The sequence below is a fragment of the Physeter macrocephalus genome, chromosome 21 (assembly GCF_002837175.3).
Source record: "Physeter macrocephalus isolate SW-GA chromosome 21, ASM283717v5, whole genome shotgun sequence".
Lineage (NCBI taxonomy): Eukaryota > Metazoa > Chordata > Mammalia > Artiodactyla > Physeteridae > Physeter > Physeter macrocephalus.
The window spans coordinates 101983712-102001670 of NC_041234.1; the positions used below are offsets into that span (position 1 = coordinate 101983712).

At 37.1% G+C, this 17959-nt stretch overlaps 1 protein-coding gene and 1 long non-coding RNA gene across 2 annotated transcripts in view; both read right to left on the reverse strand.

Annotated features, from left to right (window-relative positions):
• Nucleotides 1–1935: 1935 nt before the first annotated feature.
• On the reverse strand, nt 1936–4416 carry LOC129391736 (uncharacterized). The gene is made up of 3 exons (XR_008616391.1): nt 4302–4416; nt 3850–3886; nt 1936–3724 (listed from the first exon to the last, which is right to left on the reverse strand). It is a non-coding gene; the product is annotated as an uncharacterized lncRNA (long non-coding RNA).
• Nucleotides 4417–4898: 482 nt separating this feature from the next.
• Nucleotides 4899–17959, reverse strand: part of ZNF280C (zinc finger protein 280C) — a 50943-nt gene continuing 37882 nt past the window's right edge. The window contains exons 15-19 of the mRNA XM_055081607.1: nt 14355–14647; nt 13744–13884; nt 9353–9415; nt 5810–5928; nt 4899–4906 (exon numbers count right to left, since the gene is read on the reverse strand). Coding sequence (XP_054937582.1) covers nt 4899–4906; nt 5810–5928; nt 9353–9415; nt 13744–13884; nt 14355–14647 — 624 coding nt within the window. The remainder of the gene's footprint in view (nt 4907–5809; nt 5929–9352; nt 9416–13743; nt 13885–14354; nt 14648–17959) is intronic.

Genomic DNA, 17959 nt, shown 5'->3' on the forward strand with positions numbered 1-17959 from the left:
CCAAGTACCAATCCATACTCACTATCCTCCTTCCGTACTTAATTTTTCTCAAAAGTATTGATCAGCATCTAACATACTATATACACTTTTCTTATTTTCTATTGTCTATCTTCCAACACTGAAAAATAAACTCCACAGGGGCAGAGATTTCAGTCTGTTTTGCCAGCACCTAGAATAGTGTCAGGCACATAGTAAGTGCTCAATAAATATTTACTAAACAAATAAATGAGGTCCAAAGAGGTGTTTTGGCAAAGTTTGACAAAACAGAGTAAGAAACAGTCTTTGTAGTTCAGAGGTTATTTTTCTAATAATGGTGATGGATTGAAACTGAGCCAATCACACTTTTTATTCAGCTGTAACCAAGAAGCATGCATGTGTAAGATGGCTATTTCTAAATCAGGTGAAAGGACTATTTAGAATAGCCTGAAAGTAAAGAGATCAAACTGTCAAGCTAAAACTCATTAGCACCAATTAAAACTCAACTGCCTATAATAAGCAAGCTTAGTACTGAGATGTTTTATTTAAATGAAGTAAAAAATTGATGCTATGGGACACAGAATTTTAAGAGCATTATACTTTAAGAAAATGAACCTAATATATACTGTAAGAAATAGAATCCTATGGAAGAACACAAAGGTGCACCCCTGCCTAAAATATTCCTATAGCAAGAATGTGGTTTCTCGTATTTGTGAACTATGACAGAGGCAGAGAAAATATCTGTATATAAAAAGAGAACCTATGTTAAAACCACAAAGAAGTTATTTCTGGGCAAAAGTTTAAAGCTTGGTGCAATTAATACTGATGAATTGTTCACCTGAAAATGGTAAGTTTTATGTTATATATTTTTACCACAATTTTTGAAAAGTAAAAAAAAAATGGATAGAAAGATGGTGAATGAAAAAAACATCTTAGAGACAGATATGGAAATAAAGACGAATTATCACCAAGTCCACTACTAAGAAACAAGCAACTTTTGGAAATTTTGGAAATCATTTACAGCAGACATCAGTCTGGAAAATTAAAACTAATAAATTCAACTCTTTTGACTATGAGTTACAAGTAGACTACATAACAAGTGGTCCTTGAAATTGGCTTTCAATATGTTTCTGCTATAGGCTGAATATTCGTTTCCCCCTCCCCGCAGCCAAATTCAAAAGTTGAAACCTAATCCCCAATGTGATGGTATCTGGAGGTGAGGTATCATTAGGTGATTAGGTCATGAGGGTGGAGCCCTCATGAATGAGATTAATGCCCTTGTAAAAGAGACCACAGAGAACTCTCTTGCCCTTTCCACCATGTGAGGACACAGAGAAGACGACTGTCTATGAACCAGGAAGCAGGTCCTCAACAGACAATGAATCTGCCAGCACCTTGATCATAGACTTCCAGCCTCCAGAAAAATGAGGAATAAATTTCTATTGTTTATAAGCCACCCAATTCTGTTATAGCAGACCAAACGGACTAAGTTTCAAAGTACAATTCAAGAAGTTCTAATGTTAAGAGGAAAAAAACCACTCATGACTGAGTCAAACAACTTCTGAGCCTGCCCACCTTAATGGTTATTAGGATTACAAAGGGACTCTTGCCACCCTTTAAAGTTCTAAAAATTAGTAAAGTATACATAGTGAGCTTTTAACTGTGCTGAAGGAAAAACCAGAAGACGGATTCAACAGATAAAGCTCTCAGTCTGCAGGCCAAGTAATCAGGCTTCCATGTAAGAAGCAAAGCAATGCTCCTAGTTGTATGACAAAATCTACAGTTTTTATTCGAAGTTATTTATTAGAAAATAATTCCAGAGGCACTTTAACAATACAAATTTTATTAAAAAAATAAGTAATAACATCAAAACTGTTCAGCAAATCTATATTCAATGTAACCAAAATAAACAAACACCAAATAAAAAAAAATATACATCTATATATATATGGGCAAGAAACAAGTGCAGTTTTTGGTCCCAATATTTTCTGGATATATTATCTTTATCCAAAGGAGTTATATTAAGGGCTAAGAAGACATTATGTGTTAGATGTACAGAAAATGTAACTTTAAAATTTGTTTTAAGGTCTGTAGGAAGTGTTTTTTGCCAATTCTTTATGTCTCTGACCTCACAATCACTAAGATAATTTTAAGGATAGTCCCAAGATAGACAGAGGATATAATAATGTCTAAGGGTCTAAACAATTACCAAATTAAGAAGCTACCAATAGGTAGCTACATAAAATCTGTGGAGAATGTTAAGAATTTTGGGGGGAGTTATTAATGAAACAAAACAAACACAAAACAAGTTTTAAAGAAAAGAAATAAGAGAGGACATAACAAAACGGACGTAAATAAATTTGGTGAAGACAACATAAAAACCAAGATAACAAAATTAAATTAGACTTAAAAAAATTGAATATTAGTATTGCTGAAAACTCCTTAACACTGCATAAAACTTTAAATGACAGAAAAAATAACTAATTTTAGAACTGTAATTTTAGAAATTTGTTTTCCAAGAACAAGAAAATAACCTTGGTTCCCTACATAACCAGTTTTTATATTCCTTGGACTGCATGCATGCTAGAGAAAGATTAAAGGGCAGCAGCCAAAATGATTAAACTTCAACTTGGATGTTGAAGCACTGATTTGATGGGCTTTTTCCTTGGTCAGAATCAACCCATAGGCTTAAGATCAAGAACCAAAGCCCCAGCTTCCCTGGTGGCACGGTGGTTGAGAGTCCGCCTGCTGATGCAGGGGACACAGGTTCGTGCCCCGGTCCGGGGGGATCCCGCATGCCGCGGAGCAGCTGGGCCTGTGGGCCATTGGGCCTGCCCTCTGGCCACTGGGCCTGCGCATCCGGAGCCTGTGCTCCACAGTGGGAGAGGCCCCAGCGGTGAGAGACCCACGTACCACCAAAAAAAAAAAAAAAAAAAAAAAAAAGAACCAAAGCCCCCAGTGGGAAGTTGTGCTCAATTTGGTGGGCCTTGAGGTCATCTCTGGCCACATTAGCATCAGTCTTATGGGAGGCCAGTCATGAAGAAACGGACTCTCCCTAAGATCTGATTTCTTAAGGCCACAACCTAGAGGAGGTCTCACAGTCAAACAATTCACATTCCTTGGAAAGAGAGAACAGGCATCAGATGTGTCCATCGAAGGGGGACACTGACCAGGAGTACCCTGGACTTTTTTTGAAATGTCTGTGTTGCTTCTGCATCTGAAAAATATGAAAAATAGAACAATGACAGACAAGGAATGAGGAAAAAGACAGCTATCTGACCTAAAATTGTAAGACTTATAAGAAATTAACTAAGAAACCAGACAAAACAGACAAAAAAAGATGAACAGTCACATCTTTTGGAATGCAATATTCTGAAAGCAAGTACAGCAGAGAAAAACACAAATTATTTTAAGCAAAGCAAGAAAAGACCATAGCAACAAAAGTTATTTTTGAAGAGAGCCAACTGGAGAGAAAAGCATATGTTAAGATATGTTAACCTGACACAAAGATAAGGTGGAATAAGACTCTAGTGCCATCTGAAAGCTGAAAAGAGCTGAATAATGAGAACTAGTGTCATGAACTTGGCTGTTAAACCGCCTTCGTATGAGAAAACACTTCAGAACTTTGAACTTAGGAAAATGCCTTTGTGTAAGAAAACACTTCAGAACTTTGAACTTAGGAAATTCCAACTTGTCTTGCACCAGGTTGCACGAGCTCCATAGAGCAGGAATCTATTTCAACAAGCGGCTTTAAAAACAAAAACAAAAACAAAATACTTTAATATTTTTCATTTCTATTAATGATACATTTTAAAAATGCAACAGTGCTAAAATCCATCAAAGAAAAATGCACTGAATGAATATTAAACTTACGCAGAAGTGGGTCCAGAAGCTGAGATACTTCCAGGAACTGAAATTAGAAGAGTTTTACATTTAAAATAGAATATATGAGGAATGAAAAGGGGAAAGGGGGGAAGAGATAAATTAGGAGTTTGGGATTAGCAGATACAAACTACTATATATAAAACAGATAAACAACAAGGTCCTACTGTATAGCACAGGGAACTATATTCAATATCTTGTAATAAACTAAAGTGGAAAAGAATCTGAAAAAGAATCTATGTATATGTGTATAACTGAATCACTTTGCTGTACACCAGAGACTAACACAACATTGTAAATCAACTATACTACAATAAAAAAATCTTCTTAAAGAATATATGAGGAATGAAAGTATCATTTTAATACGTAAGAGCCGTATTGTGCCTGATCAAAAACACTGGAATAAGTATCAGAAATCCAAAAGAACACAATTATATACGTACCATTCTCTGTTATAACTTGGCAAGTATGAGTTTTACGTTGAATTAAGTGTTTAGCCATAAGATCTAAACCAGAAGAATCAGTTAGGAAATCACATTTAAGGCACACCAGAGTAATGCCCCTATGAAAAAAAGAAGACAGAAAGAAAAGGTTTTTATCTTTTATGAAAATCCATATACAAGTTCAATCATTATTTTTCCATGTAATAACTTGATTTGTTTTTTAGGTGTCATGATCACCATTTGCAAATTGTTATATAAAGCGATATATATGAAATGGTATAACCATGTGTCTAGAAAATGGCATAGCCATGTCTAAATTATGCTAGCATTTAGTGCTCTATAAGCTGTTCCCTCTCATGCCGGTTTCCAAAAGATATGAGTGAAGAGAACTTAAAGCCCAGTCATGACTCCACTAACTTATATAACTTGTGCAAGGTACAATCTTTCCATGCCTTTGCCCATCTGCAAAGCAAGGCTACAATATTCATCCATTCAATACACATTTTCTGAGAACCTTCGTTACATACTCTGTACTACTTACTAGGTCTTATGGATACACGAGTGAACAAAAAAGGACACACTCTGTGAAGCCTACAATCAATGTCCTATTTAATTTATGATAAAATCAGAAAGGAAAGGAGGCCTTAAAAATAAATCATGCAAGGAGTTTCAAGATGGCGGAAGAGTAAGAAGTGGAGATCACCTTCCTCCCCACAAATGCATCAGAAATGCATCTACATGTGGAACAACTCCTACAGAACACCTACTGAATGCTGGCAGAAGACCTCAGACCTCCCCAAAGGCAAAAAACTCCCCCACGTACCTGGGTAGGACAAAAGAAAAAAGAAAAAAAACAGAGACAAAAGAATAGGGACGGGACCTGCACCACTGGGAGGGAGCTGTGAAGGAGGAAAGGTGTCCACACACTAGAAGCCCCTTCAGGGGCAGAGACTGCGGGTGGCGGAGCGGGGGAAACTTCGGAGCCACGGAGGAGAGCGCAGCCACAGGGGTGCGGAGGGCAAAGCGGAGAGATTCCCCCACGGAGGACAGGTGCCGACCAGCACTCACCAGCCCGAGAGGCTCGTCTGCTCACCCACCGGGACGGGCGGGGGCTGGGAGCTGAGGCTTGGGCTTCGGTCGGATTGCAGGGAGAGGACTAGAGATAAATTAGGAGTTTGGGATTAGCAGATACAAACTACTATATATAAAACAGATAAACAACAAGGTCCTACTGTATAGCACAGGGAACTATATTCAATATCTTGTAATAAACTAAAGTGGAAAAGAATCTGAAAAAGAATCTATGTATATGTGTATAACTGAATCACTTTGCTGTACACCAGAGACTAACACAACATTGTAAATCAACTATACTACAATAAAAAAATCTTCTTAAAGAATATATGAGGAATGAAAGTATCATTTTAATACGTAAGAGCCGTATTGTGCCTGATCAAAAACACTGGAATAAGTATCAGAAATCCAAAAGAACACAATTATATACGTACCATTCTCTGTTATAACTTGGCAAGTATGAGTTTTACGTTGAATTAAGTGTTTAGCCATAAGATCTAAACCAGAAGAATCAGTTAGGAAATCACATTTAAGGCACACCAGAGTAATGCCCCTATGAAAAAAAGAAGACAGAAAGAAAAGGTTTTTATCTTTTATGAAAATCCATATACAAGTTCAATCATTATTTTTCCATGTAATAACTTGATTTGTTTTTTAGGTGTCATGATCACCATTTGCAAATTGTTATATAAAGCGATATATATGAAATGGTATAACCATGTGTCTAGAAAATGGCATAGCCATGTCTAAATTATGCTAGCATTTAGTGCTCTATAAGCTGTTCCCTCTCATGCCGGTTTCCAAAAGATATGAGTGAAGAGAACTTAAAGCCCAGTCATGACTCCACTAACTTATATAACTTGTGCAAGGTACAATCTTTCCATGCCTTTGCCCATCTGCAAAGCAAGGCTACAATATTCATCCATTCAATACACATTTTCTGAGAACCTTCGTTACATACTCTGTACTACTTACTAGGTCTTATGGATACACGAGTGAACAAAAAAGGACACACTCTGTGAAGCCTACAATCAATGTCCTATTTAATTTATGATAAAATCAGAAAGGAAAGGAGGCCTTAAAAATAAATCATGCAAGGAGTTTCAAGATGGCGGAAGAGTAAGAAGTGGAGATCACCTTCCTCCCCACAAATGCATCAGAAATGCATCTACATGTGGAACAACTCCTACAGAACACCTACTGAATGCTGGCAGAAGACCTCAGACCTCCCCAAAGGCAAAAAACTCCCCCACGTACCTGGGTAGGACAAAAGAAAAAAGAAAAAAAACAGAGACAAAAGAATAGGGACGGGACCTGCACCACTGGGAGGGAGCTGTGAAGGAGGAAAGGTGTCCACACACTAGAAGCCCCTTCAGGGGCAGAGACTGCGGGTGGCGGAGCGGGGGAAACTTCGGAGCCACGGAGGAGAGCGCAGCCACAGGGGTGCGGAGGGCAAAGCGGAGAGATTCCCCCACGGAGGACAGGTGCCGACCAGCACTCACCAGCCCGAGAGGCTCGTCTGCTCACCCACCGGGACGGGCGGGGGCTGGGAGCTGAGGCTTGGGCTTCGGTCGGATTGCAGGGAGAGGACTGGGGTTGGCTGCGTGAACACAGCCTGAAGGGGGCTAGTGTGCCACAGCTAGCCTGGAGGCAGTCTGGGAAAAAGTCTGGAGCTGTCTCCTTTTGAATTATGGTTTTCTCAGGGTATATGCCCAGTAGTGGGATTGCTGGGTCGTATGGTAGTTCTATTTTTAGTTTTTTAAGGAGCCTTCATACTGTTCTCCATGGTGGCTGTATCAATTTACATTCCCACCAACAATTCAAGAGGGTTCCCTTTCAGAGCCCATATTCTTAAATGTGACATGACACCACCTCGCCACCTTAACCCAGGTTATCTTATTAAATCAGTGTTAACTACTGCAATCGTCTTAACTAGTCTATGTGCCTCATGTAGCTACAACTCACCTTGTATACCCCTCCAAATTGATCTTCTTTCAGTACCCTTGATTCTACACAAAACCCCAATGGTTTTCCCCACATCCTCAAATTAAAATTAAGTCCAAATTCCCCAGCCTTTTTAAAGGATTCCACAATCTGGATCTCAGCTCAAAACTATTTCCCCAGACTCTGAACTTAATGCTGTTATATGAACTTCATGCTCCATTCAAACTGTACTACTTGTCCTTCATTGTGTAGGTCTTCTGCTTGTTTCCTGTCTGCATTTTTATTCATGCTATTTCTTCCAACTAAAATGCCCCGTGCCTCTTCTTATAAGTAGAAACCTTTCTTTCTTTTGAAATCAGTAACTCTCATTGCACTTATTACAAACCTCCTTGCATTAATTTCTGTAGTTATTTATGTTCACACCTTACTGTAAATGGTACATTCCTTGAAGGTTGGTACCAAGCCTTCATCACTGTCATCTTTATAGGACTTGCTACATTGTGTTATACATAATAGATGTACAATAAATAGTTAAAGAATGAACACTGCATTTTAAAAAAATATTAATTACAAAATTTATTGTTTTGTAAAATTACAAGTATGAAAACTCCCATACACAGAAAATAACCAATTTTCTGTTTAAATTTGAGATCCACCCAAGGTAAGAAAAAAGCACCTCAGATCTTTAAAGTCATACAGTTAATTTAAGAACCAAGCACACAACTGTGTTTGACAATAGTGAGGTAAAAATCAAATTAAATTCTCATTTTTACAAATCCTTTTCATTACTATAAAAATGTTTAGTACAGGTTAATACCTAAATATAGTTTATTAGAATCTTCTAATGCCTTGAATTTAGTAATATTTTAAAAACAGCACTAATATATTTTAAAAATGGAATCAAACTTTCCTCTGCCTATGAGCTATTTGTCTATCATCCACATACTCCACATATGTCACTTTCAATATTAATTTACTCAACAAATATTTATGGAATGCCTATCCTGTGCCAGGCACTATTCAATGCCCAGCAAATGTCTGGCATAGCTCAGTATCTGAACTACACACATTCTAGTGAGAAGATAGAGACAATAAACAAGAGGGTGAAATATACAATATATAATACATTGAACAGTAAAAAGCTGCCATGAAGTAAAAACAAAGCAAGAAAGAGAGATAGGGAGTGCTTGGGGTGGGGCCCGGGGAAAGGATGCTACTTTAAATGGGGCGGTCCAGGAAAAGCTCACTCATTGGAGGAGAGACCTAAAGGAGCTACCTAAAGGTAGCTACATGGGAGCTAGCTACCCATGCAGATATCTGGGGAAGAGGAAATGAGGCAAAAGGAATAATAAATACAAAGGTCCTGAGACACAGCATCCCCTCTTCTACTTTTCCACTAACCCAAAGCATCAAAACAAGTATTGGCAAAACTTAAGTCTATGTCTTAGCCTCCTGCTACAAAGATCTTGACACTGGTATTTCAAATAGCAATGAGAACATGAAGAAAATAATTAAACAAAGGAATATGGAGTGAAAAGGAATTAGAACAATGTGAAAAAATGGTGCTTAGTGGATTCTGAGCTAAGTGTGTGTGGTATAACCAAAATGAATTATCAATCCCTTTAGAAATGTTCACAATTCCTCTGAACAGTAAATAAGTTATGTACTTTTATTTCAAAAATAAAAAAGCCCCAAGGATTATGAAGGCTATATATTGATCACAACCAAAGTAGTGTTAGTCACTTTACTAGGTGACTTAAAAGTCTTTTAAATTTTCAAATATTGCTGGAGAGCCTTATTTTTTTAATTTTATAATGCAAATTCATGAAAGTTTCACCTTAATGCCTGACATCACTGAAACAAGTTTAGCAGAGAATATAGGCAATCCCCTCTTTGAGCTAAGCATATAAAGTACAGAACTCTATTATGTCTAGTAGCAATCACTTCATTTTCCAAATCAGGCACTCAAGCATCAGGTTAAAAAGCTACTATAATTTTTCAATAGAGAGAATGAAAAAAGATCGAGTAGTTACCTGAGAGTTCCAGAATGCTTCTTAAAAATATAAAACCGTTTAGTTGGCTGGCTGCTATGAGAGCTGGAGAGACAAAAGACAAATGAGATTTTATTATACAATAAGTCATTAATTAATTTTATGACCAGTTTTCAAGCCTATGCTTAGTTTCTTAGTTTTGAATAAAAGACCATGATTTAAATTATAAAACTCTATTAGCATCTGTTTAATTCAAGATTTTTATCTTACGTTTCATTTTCCCTGTGTGTTTTCGAACAACATATTTCCCTGAGAATAATCTTAAATGATCATACCTCACCATTATAAAAAAAAAAACCTTTAGAGTTAAAAATGCAAAGAGCATCAAATTAATTTTTTCAACTGTTAAGAGTTGAGAACAACTTAAAAGGTATTGGCTAATAATGTATTTTGCTATAATATAAATTGTTATGAATAATAATTATTACTTTCTAATCTTGATATACTTAGCCCAGGGGACCAATCTGAATGATCCTGGAAGTAAATGTTTCTTGGGCTAAATGACATTACTTACCATCAGTAAGATGAAACATTTAAAGAATCTTTTGCAATTACTAGGAGAGCTTTTAAAGAACGCGAATTAAAAGCAGAGCTCATGAGTTAAAACAATACTTTCTCTACGCACAGAACAGAAAACCACTAACCAAGTTTTTCAGCCAACGCTAATAGCTTTTATACCCCCTTTTAAACTGATAAGGAAAGCTTTCCTGTATTAGAAAGTCAGGCAGAATTAGCTGGGATTAGTGTAGCACAGTATTACTCAAACTGTGGTCCATAGACCAGCAGCATCCATATCACCTGGGAGCTTATTAGGAATACAAAGTCTCAGCTCCCACTCCAGACCTACTGAATTAATCTCTGGTGGTGGGAGCCCAGAAATCAGTTTCAACAAGTTTTTCAGATGATTCTTATGCAAGATAAAGTTTGAAAAGTACTAGCCCTAGCTTGCACTCACAGACCCAAACCAGACAACACATCAAGTCAATGGTTACCCTTAGACACACAGTAAACTATCATCAGCATACCATGTATACATGGGAAAAGAATGGCTACCTATAATCCCAAGAAAAAATCCTCAGAATAGGTGCTATGGTGAATACAAAGAACTGCTCTCTCAAGTAGGTAAGACAGACACATATTTAATATGAGGCAGAATAGCTGAGTAGTACAGAACTCAAAGAAACAACTGATTCCTACGAGTGGCTGTGGTGATCAGATACTTCACAGAAGGTAAAATGAAAGGGAAGGAGAAGGTCATTCCAAAGAATAAGGAAAAGTCACTTTAGATATTGAATATGGGACAAACTATACATTGGGGAAGATTAATTAATCTGGGAGGCTTGACTTCTGTATGATTACAGAGTTGGTATGGGCTGAGAATAAAGATACTCAACCTCTGAGAAAAATGAAGCTTCTGTATGTACAGAGCTTAATCCTATGACAAAAGTCCACATGGGTCGGAGTGAGGGTATCCAATTAAGGGGGAGGTACTTGAGGCAACCAGGGAAGCAAGGCACCAATGAAGTAGGGGAAACACAGAGAGAGCTTCAAGGCCCTCAGAAGAGTAGAAGTGGAAGATTTCAGTTCTATATGAGGCTAACGATGAGTAAGCATCAGTGTGCGTGATGACAATGCAGTGCAGGGTTGGGGCTAACTGGAAATTAGAAAAAGGCTATGAAGGAAGCCTGGAGACAATTGGAAATATTCTGGGATAGAATGGGGTTAGAGGTCCTACAGGACAGTTGAGGAGCCTATGGTAAATGGGAAAGGAGAGGACAGAATGATCCATGGGTTTAAGAAACACCAAAGATAATTTCCACTTTAATCTCTTGGAAATTAGGGGCAGAATTAAAGCCCCATTGGGGCAGCCATGTGTTTGGCACAGAATAAGAGACCAGCATTCTCCCCAGCAGTATACTGAGAGAAAGGCTGGCTGTGGTCTGGTTTGGAACAACTGAGGTATGGGTGCAGAACCACTGCAGTAGTTGTGAGGCACACTGGTAAATTACAGAAGATGGACTTTCAGGAAGCCATGATGAATGGTGGCAGATCAAGAGAACTCCATAGGCTTCAGAAACTTAAAGTGTATTATTTCCAGGTGATGCTCCACATTTATGGAAATAATGCGTGGAGACAGACTGAGCTTAAAGGGTATTGCGGTGATAAGAGTTTGGATCCTAGACATACAAAAATGTTTGACTTATTTGTGTCCTGTATAAATGCCAGTGAGTTAAAGGTGAAAATATCTATCAAATAGTTAGAGATGAAGAGTTGGATCTCAGGAAAACTCAGCACTGAAATTGGAGGATTTACAGTTGAAAGGTAAAAGATAAAACTCTGAGAGTGGTTGAAGTACCAAGAAAAGAAACATAAAGAGGCAAGAAGAGCTGAAGAAAGAAAAGGTAATGAAATAGAGGAGTAGCAAACAAGAAAAAAATGGTGGTAATAGTTTAAGAGAAGTTGAGAAGAGTTTCAAAAGTGAGTGATCAAAAGTATCAAATACTCTAAGAAGTCATGGAGGAGTAAGAATGAAAAGCAGTGAGTAACACTGAGTGATTAGGACATGACTGATAACCTTCAAAGGGGCAGCTTGAACTGATAGATGGGGGTGATACTCAAATTACAAAGGGTAAAGAAATGACAAACAACATAGTAAAGAATACTCTTTACAAATGTTGACAGTAAAAGGAAGATAAGAAAATATGCAAAGTAAAGGCAAATCTCCCTCATCCTAAAAAAAATATATACCTGAAAATATTTGCAGGCAGAAGGAATGTGGTAGAGAGAAAAAGATGAAATGAAGGTGTGTAAGATTATGGAGGAAAGGGAGGAGATGAGGGACAGGATTAACTTTGAAAAAGAGGACATATCTTTTTCTGAGATTAATGTTTGGATGAAGGGAAAAAATCGAGGTAGAAAGAGGTTAACCTTGGGAAAAATGAAAAGGATGACCTCTGAGTAATTAGTAGGCAAGGTTAACAACTGAGAGACTAGAATAAAATCTTGAAGGTACTGAAAAGGATTTAAACATGTTGTAGATAAAAACAAAGAGGTATTTTTAAAAAGACAGGACCACATTAAAGTTAAAGATCAGGGATTCAGAGCTGACTGAACCAAGCACAGTTTGGTGGTCTAGAATTGAGCAAAGAGAAAGATCAAAAAGGATAAGAGAGTCAAGGATAGCAAGGTTAAGCATGATTGAAGATGTAAAGGATTCTAGAACTTTAACAAAGCAACACTCAAAACAGATGAACTTGCGGGTGAAGTTGACTATACGATTGGATTGGTGATGCTGGACTAGAAAGAGGGGTCAAGACTGAAAGTCCTGGGGTAATGAGATTTCAAAACGAATGAATATTGTATATGATGAGGTAAAATTGGATGGTGGTAAAGAAGGGGGTACAACACCTCAGAGGTGGATGTGAAGTGCTGGCATTCTAAAGAAGTCAAGGCAACATGATGACAGGCTGATCATCAAGGGGAAAAAAAAACCCTGAGAGCTAAGTTCTGAAGGCATTAAAAAATGTGGGCAAATCCTTGAAAGTGGTAGTTAACTATGACCATAAAGTAATGTAGAGGTCTTGTTATGATTTGCAAGAAAACCACTTTTATTGGTTATACCTTATTTCTGACTGAAAATAAATGGAACTACCTCAATCTGAATAATCAACTTAGTATATTTATATCTGAATAATTTTTGTCTATTAAAAAAAAATCTATCCCAAAGGCATACCGTACCAATGAGGTTCAAATGAAAGTAATGTGGGCTCTGAAGTCTTTCTCTAGCAATAGAGTACATGGTAGGTGCTCAAATAATGTAAACAGAATTGATATATGAAAAGAAATTCCAACAGTAGCATCATGACCAGAATATCCCTGTACTCTCTCATTTCACATTCATCAAATGAATGCAAAGATAGATGGCTTGAAAGACAAATGGACAGACAGATGGATGAGAGAGAGAGCACGCGAGAGAGTGAGCATGTGAGCACTGATGATGTTCCTAGCGTCTTTGACAAAGCTGAAGTCTCTAAAAGTTGACTGCTTTGAAGTGGATAACACTCACGTGGTTACATGTATTTATTTGATAAATATTTTGGAAACATTTAAAATTTTATGGACCACTTTTTGAAAGACTTTGAAAAATAATTTCCCTAACAAACCTATTCTAATTTCATTAGTCTAACTGTTCTTAAAATTTTTGTTCCACTAATTTCATGAGTTATTATGCTGGAAAACAGTATTGGGTAATATCCTAGAAGTTCCCTGTTGCTAGATCTTTTTAGATCCTTGATGTGACAAACTGGCTTTGTTTTCAAAAACCAAATATCTTGAATGGCAGTTTCGACTGGCAGTGTACATGTTTAACTCACCTCACCATATGATTTATAAAGGCTTTGTTACAGTTTGTTTTGTATCTGCAAAAATTACAGTGGATATATATTGAAAAGTGGCTTGCAAAATCTTTTATTTTGGAACGACACTCAATGCACTTGTGAACTCCCCGACGACACCTTATGGAGACAGAAAAAAATGATAAAAACATATTATAAAACAAAAAAATACGGTAAAGCCTTATTAATGTTTTATTAATTGAAGCCAAGGTGTTTAAATTAAATCTTTAAATAGAGACTTATAATTTGAAAATTTGCTTGGAAACAACAAGCTAGAATAAGTAAAAAAGTCTAATACCAGTTAATGTTTCCTTGGAATAAAAAGGATCACGTTAACAATTCAACCATCACAAGATATAAGAATAAAATATAAGATTAGTGTAAAAGATGACAATTATACAATAAACTCAGTAATTCAAGTTCTGTTCAGCAGTTGTAAAAAGTACCTTTTTATTATCTTCTTGGCCTTCATGCCAGATAAGTGATTATCATGTAAATGTGCATATCTAGTGATATGCTAAGCTATATTAAAATAACCTTTAATATTTAATATTAAATTAGGATTGTACATCAGGAATAAAAGATATTACCTTAAGTTCTTCAAAGCTATGCTGATTTTATTCTTCCTGTTGCGCTCTTTCTTTTGCCTGTAATAGGTTTTTGCTTTATATTCACATGCATCTCTACCTTGCTTACTTGCAGTGGACGTAGTTGCACGAGGCTTTCTTGTCTTATATTTATGTTCATTAGCTTTTGTAGGATTTGCAGCAGTTGTACTTGTAGACTTCAAAGGTGAGAGCTGAAGAGAAGTGCCTGGAGTATTCGTGGAAGATGTAGTTGATAGACCTGAATGAAGAGGTCCAACTGAAGCTCGAATAGTAACCTATAAAAATTAAGGCAATATATATTTTTAGAAAATTAAGCATCACATTAATATTAAAAAGATCACACATTATGCAGGCCATAATTGGTTTTTGACAAGGATGCCAAAACAATTCAGTGAGGGAAACAATAGTATTATCAACAAATGGTGCTGGGACAACTGGATATCTACATGCAAAAGAATGAATTTGGACCCCTGCCTCATACTAAATACAAAAATTAACTCAAAATGTATCAAAGACCAGACTGTAAGAGCTAAAACTATAAAACTCTTAGAAGAAAACAGGAGTAAATCTTCATGACCTTGGGTTAGGCAATGATTTCTTAAATATGATACGGAAAGCACAAGCAACCAAATAAAGAATAGATAAATGGACTTGGTAAAAATTAAAACTTTTGTGCTTCTAAGGACACTATTAAGAAAGTTAAAAGATAACCACAGAAATGAGAGAAATATCTGCAAATCATATCTCTAATAAGGGACTTGTATACAGAATATATAAAGAACTCTTACAACTCAATAAAAAGACAAATAACCCAATTAACAAATGGGCAAATGATCTGAATAGACATTTCTTCAAAGAAGATATACACATGAAATAAGCACATGGAAAGATGCTCAACATCATTAGTCATTAAGGAAATGCAAATCAAAACTCCAGTAATGTATCGCCTCAGACCAACTAAATGACTATAGTGAAAAAGACAGGTAGCAGCACGTGTTGACAGGAATGTGGAGAAATTGCAGCCCTCATATACGCTGGTGGGAATGTACAGTGGTGCAGTAGCTTTGGAAAACAGTTTGGCAGTTCTTCAAAGTGTTAAACATAAGAGTTATTATATAATCCTAGGTGTTCCACTCCTAGCAACTCCAGTCAAGAGAAATGTACACACAAAAACTTGTACATGAATTTTCATGAGCGCATTAGTCACTACAGCCAAAAAGTGGAAACAGTCCAAATGCTCATCAACTTATGAGTGAATAAATAAAATATGGTATATCCATACAATGGAATAATATTCAGCCATAAAAAAAGAATAAAGTACTGATATACAAGTACTAATACAGCCTTAAAAAGGAACAAAGTACTGATACAAGCTACAATATGGATGAACCTCAGAAACATTATGCTAAGTGAAAGAAACCAGTCATAAAAGACCACATATTGTATGATTCCATTTGTATGAAACGTCCAGAATAGGAAAACCCACAGGGATGGAAAACAGATTAATGTTTGCCTGTTGCTGGTGGAGGGGAAATTGGGAGTGACTACTAATGGATATGGGGTCTCTTTAGGGGGTGATAAAATGTTCTAAAATAGATTGTAGTGATGTTTTCACAACTCTGTGAATATGCTAAAAACCACTGAATTGTATACTTTAAATGGGTGAATCGTATGGTATATGAATTACATGTCAATAAAGCTGTTACCAAAAAAAAAATCACTGCAATACAAAAAGTTAAACATCAGAGTATAAACTATAATCAGGTAAGTCTCGCATTTATTCTAAATAGTCATACCAATTAAATGAAATTTACCTCAGTATTTATTTACTGTTGTAATATTAGTTTTGTATTGATAGCATTTATATGTTAACACAGATAGTAATGGGTCAAAAGAGCACATTCCATGGCTATTTTATGCTCTGATATAACTAAATAGCTTTGGCAAATACAGAGGTCAAAATTTAAATCTCAAATCCTGAAATAACTCTGGAAAGGCATGCATTACTCTTTGGTAACTATAAGACAGATCTCCAGAATCACTGTTAACACCTGAAACTTATATAATATTGTACATCAACTATACCTCAATTAAAAACAATAATGCACCCCCCAAAAAAACCCCAGATCTCCAGTAAATGTGACCTTCTCTCTCTGGGGGTTCTTTGGGCAAAGGTTACTGTGGAAGTTACATCAATTCATCATACAGCATGGAGAATTTAATAATATTCAGAATTTTCTTAGAAGGAACTAATATAAAATTTCTCATTTAATATTCAGAAAAAGAAATGTTTGATTATACCCATTGGTTGATAATGAAAAACAGTCACATTTATTAATAATACATAATTATAGTATACTAATTATTACTATTATTATTAATAAGGGAAGATACGAGAGAGAATTGCACTGCTTATGTTAGTATTCTGCGTGTCTTGTTCCAGCATGGAATGAATGGACTACAGGGAAGGATACTGGATAGCTTCTCTCCCTCTAGAGCTTCAGAGCATTGCTTTACATTATTTTAATGAACTCAAATAGCAGACATACTCACATCAAAGTTAGGTACTCAAATATAATTACTAAACGTTTGGGAATTATTTCACTTTGGATTGTGCATCCCTCTACTGGAGCAAATAGTCAAAATCTGACTTTACATAAAAGAAGTCAAAGAAAACAGATGTACATAAGGCAGAGGGAAAATGAAATTTGTAGTCAGATGTGTGTTTGCTCACTTAACAGTGCAATGCTAATCAAGAGAATTTGCTTCTCTAAGAGTAGACTCAGTAATACCGACTTCAACAAACTACGGCATTCAAGGCATTATGACAGATGTTGGAGACACAAAGATAAACATGATTCCTCACCAGCTGAAGCAGACATGTACGCTGCCAACTGGAAAAGCTCAAAAACAGACTATAGAATATTTTTTTCAAGTTAAGTATTTTTTTAAATTAATTAATTAATTAATTTTTTTTTGCTGCGTTGGGTCTTTGCTGCTGTGCGGGCTTTCTCTAGTTGAGGCGAGCGGGGGCTACTCTTCGTTGCGGTGCGTGGGCTTCTCACCGCGGTGGCTTCTCTTGTTGCGGAGTATGGGCTCTTAGGTGTGTGGGCTTCAGTAACTGTGGCTCACGGGCTCTAGAGCGTGGGGTCAGTAGCTGTGGCGCATAGGCTTAGCTGCTCCGCGGCATGTGGGATCTTCCCAGACCAGGGCTTGAACCCGTGTCCCCTGCACTGGCAGGTGGATTCTTAACCACCGCACCACCAGGGAAGTCCCCAGACTATAGAACATTGAAACAACACAATGACTCAGTCTACAGTTAATATAGTTGCACTCACTGCAAAGGAATATGCTCTAATATAGCACATTTCAATCAACTCAAAAAACAATGGATAGGGCTTCCCTGGTGGCGCAGTGGTTGAGTCCACCTGCCGATGCAGGGGACACGGGTTCGTGCCCCGGTCTGGGAAGATCCCACATGCCGCAGGGCGTCGAGGCCCGTGAGCCATGGCTGCTGAGGCCTGCGCTCCGGAGCCTGTGCTCCGCAACGGGGGAGGCCACAACAGTGGGAGGCCCGTGTACTGCAA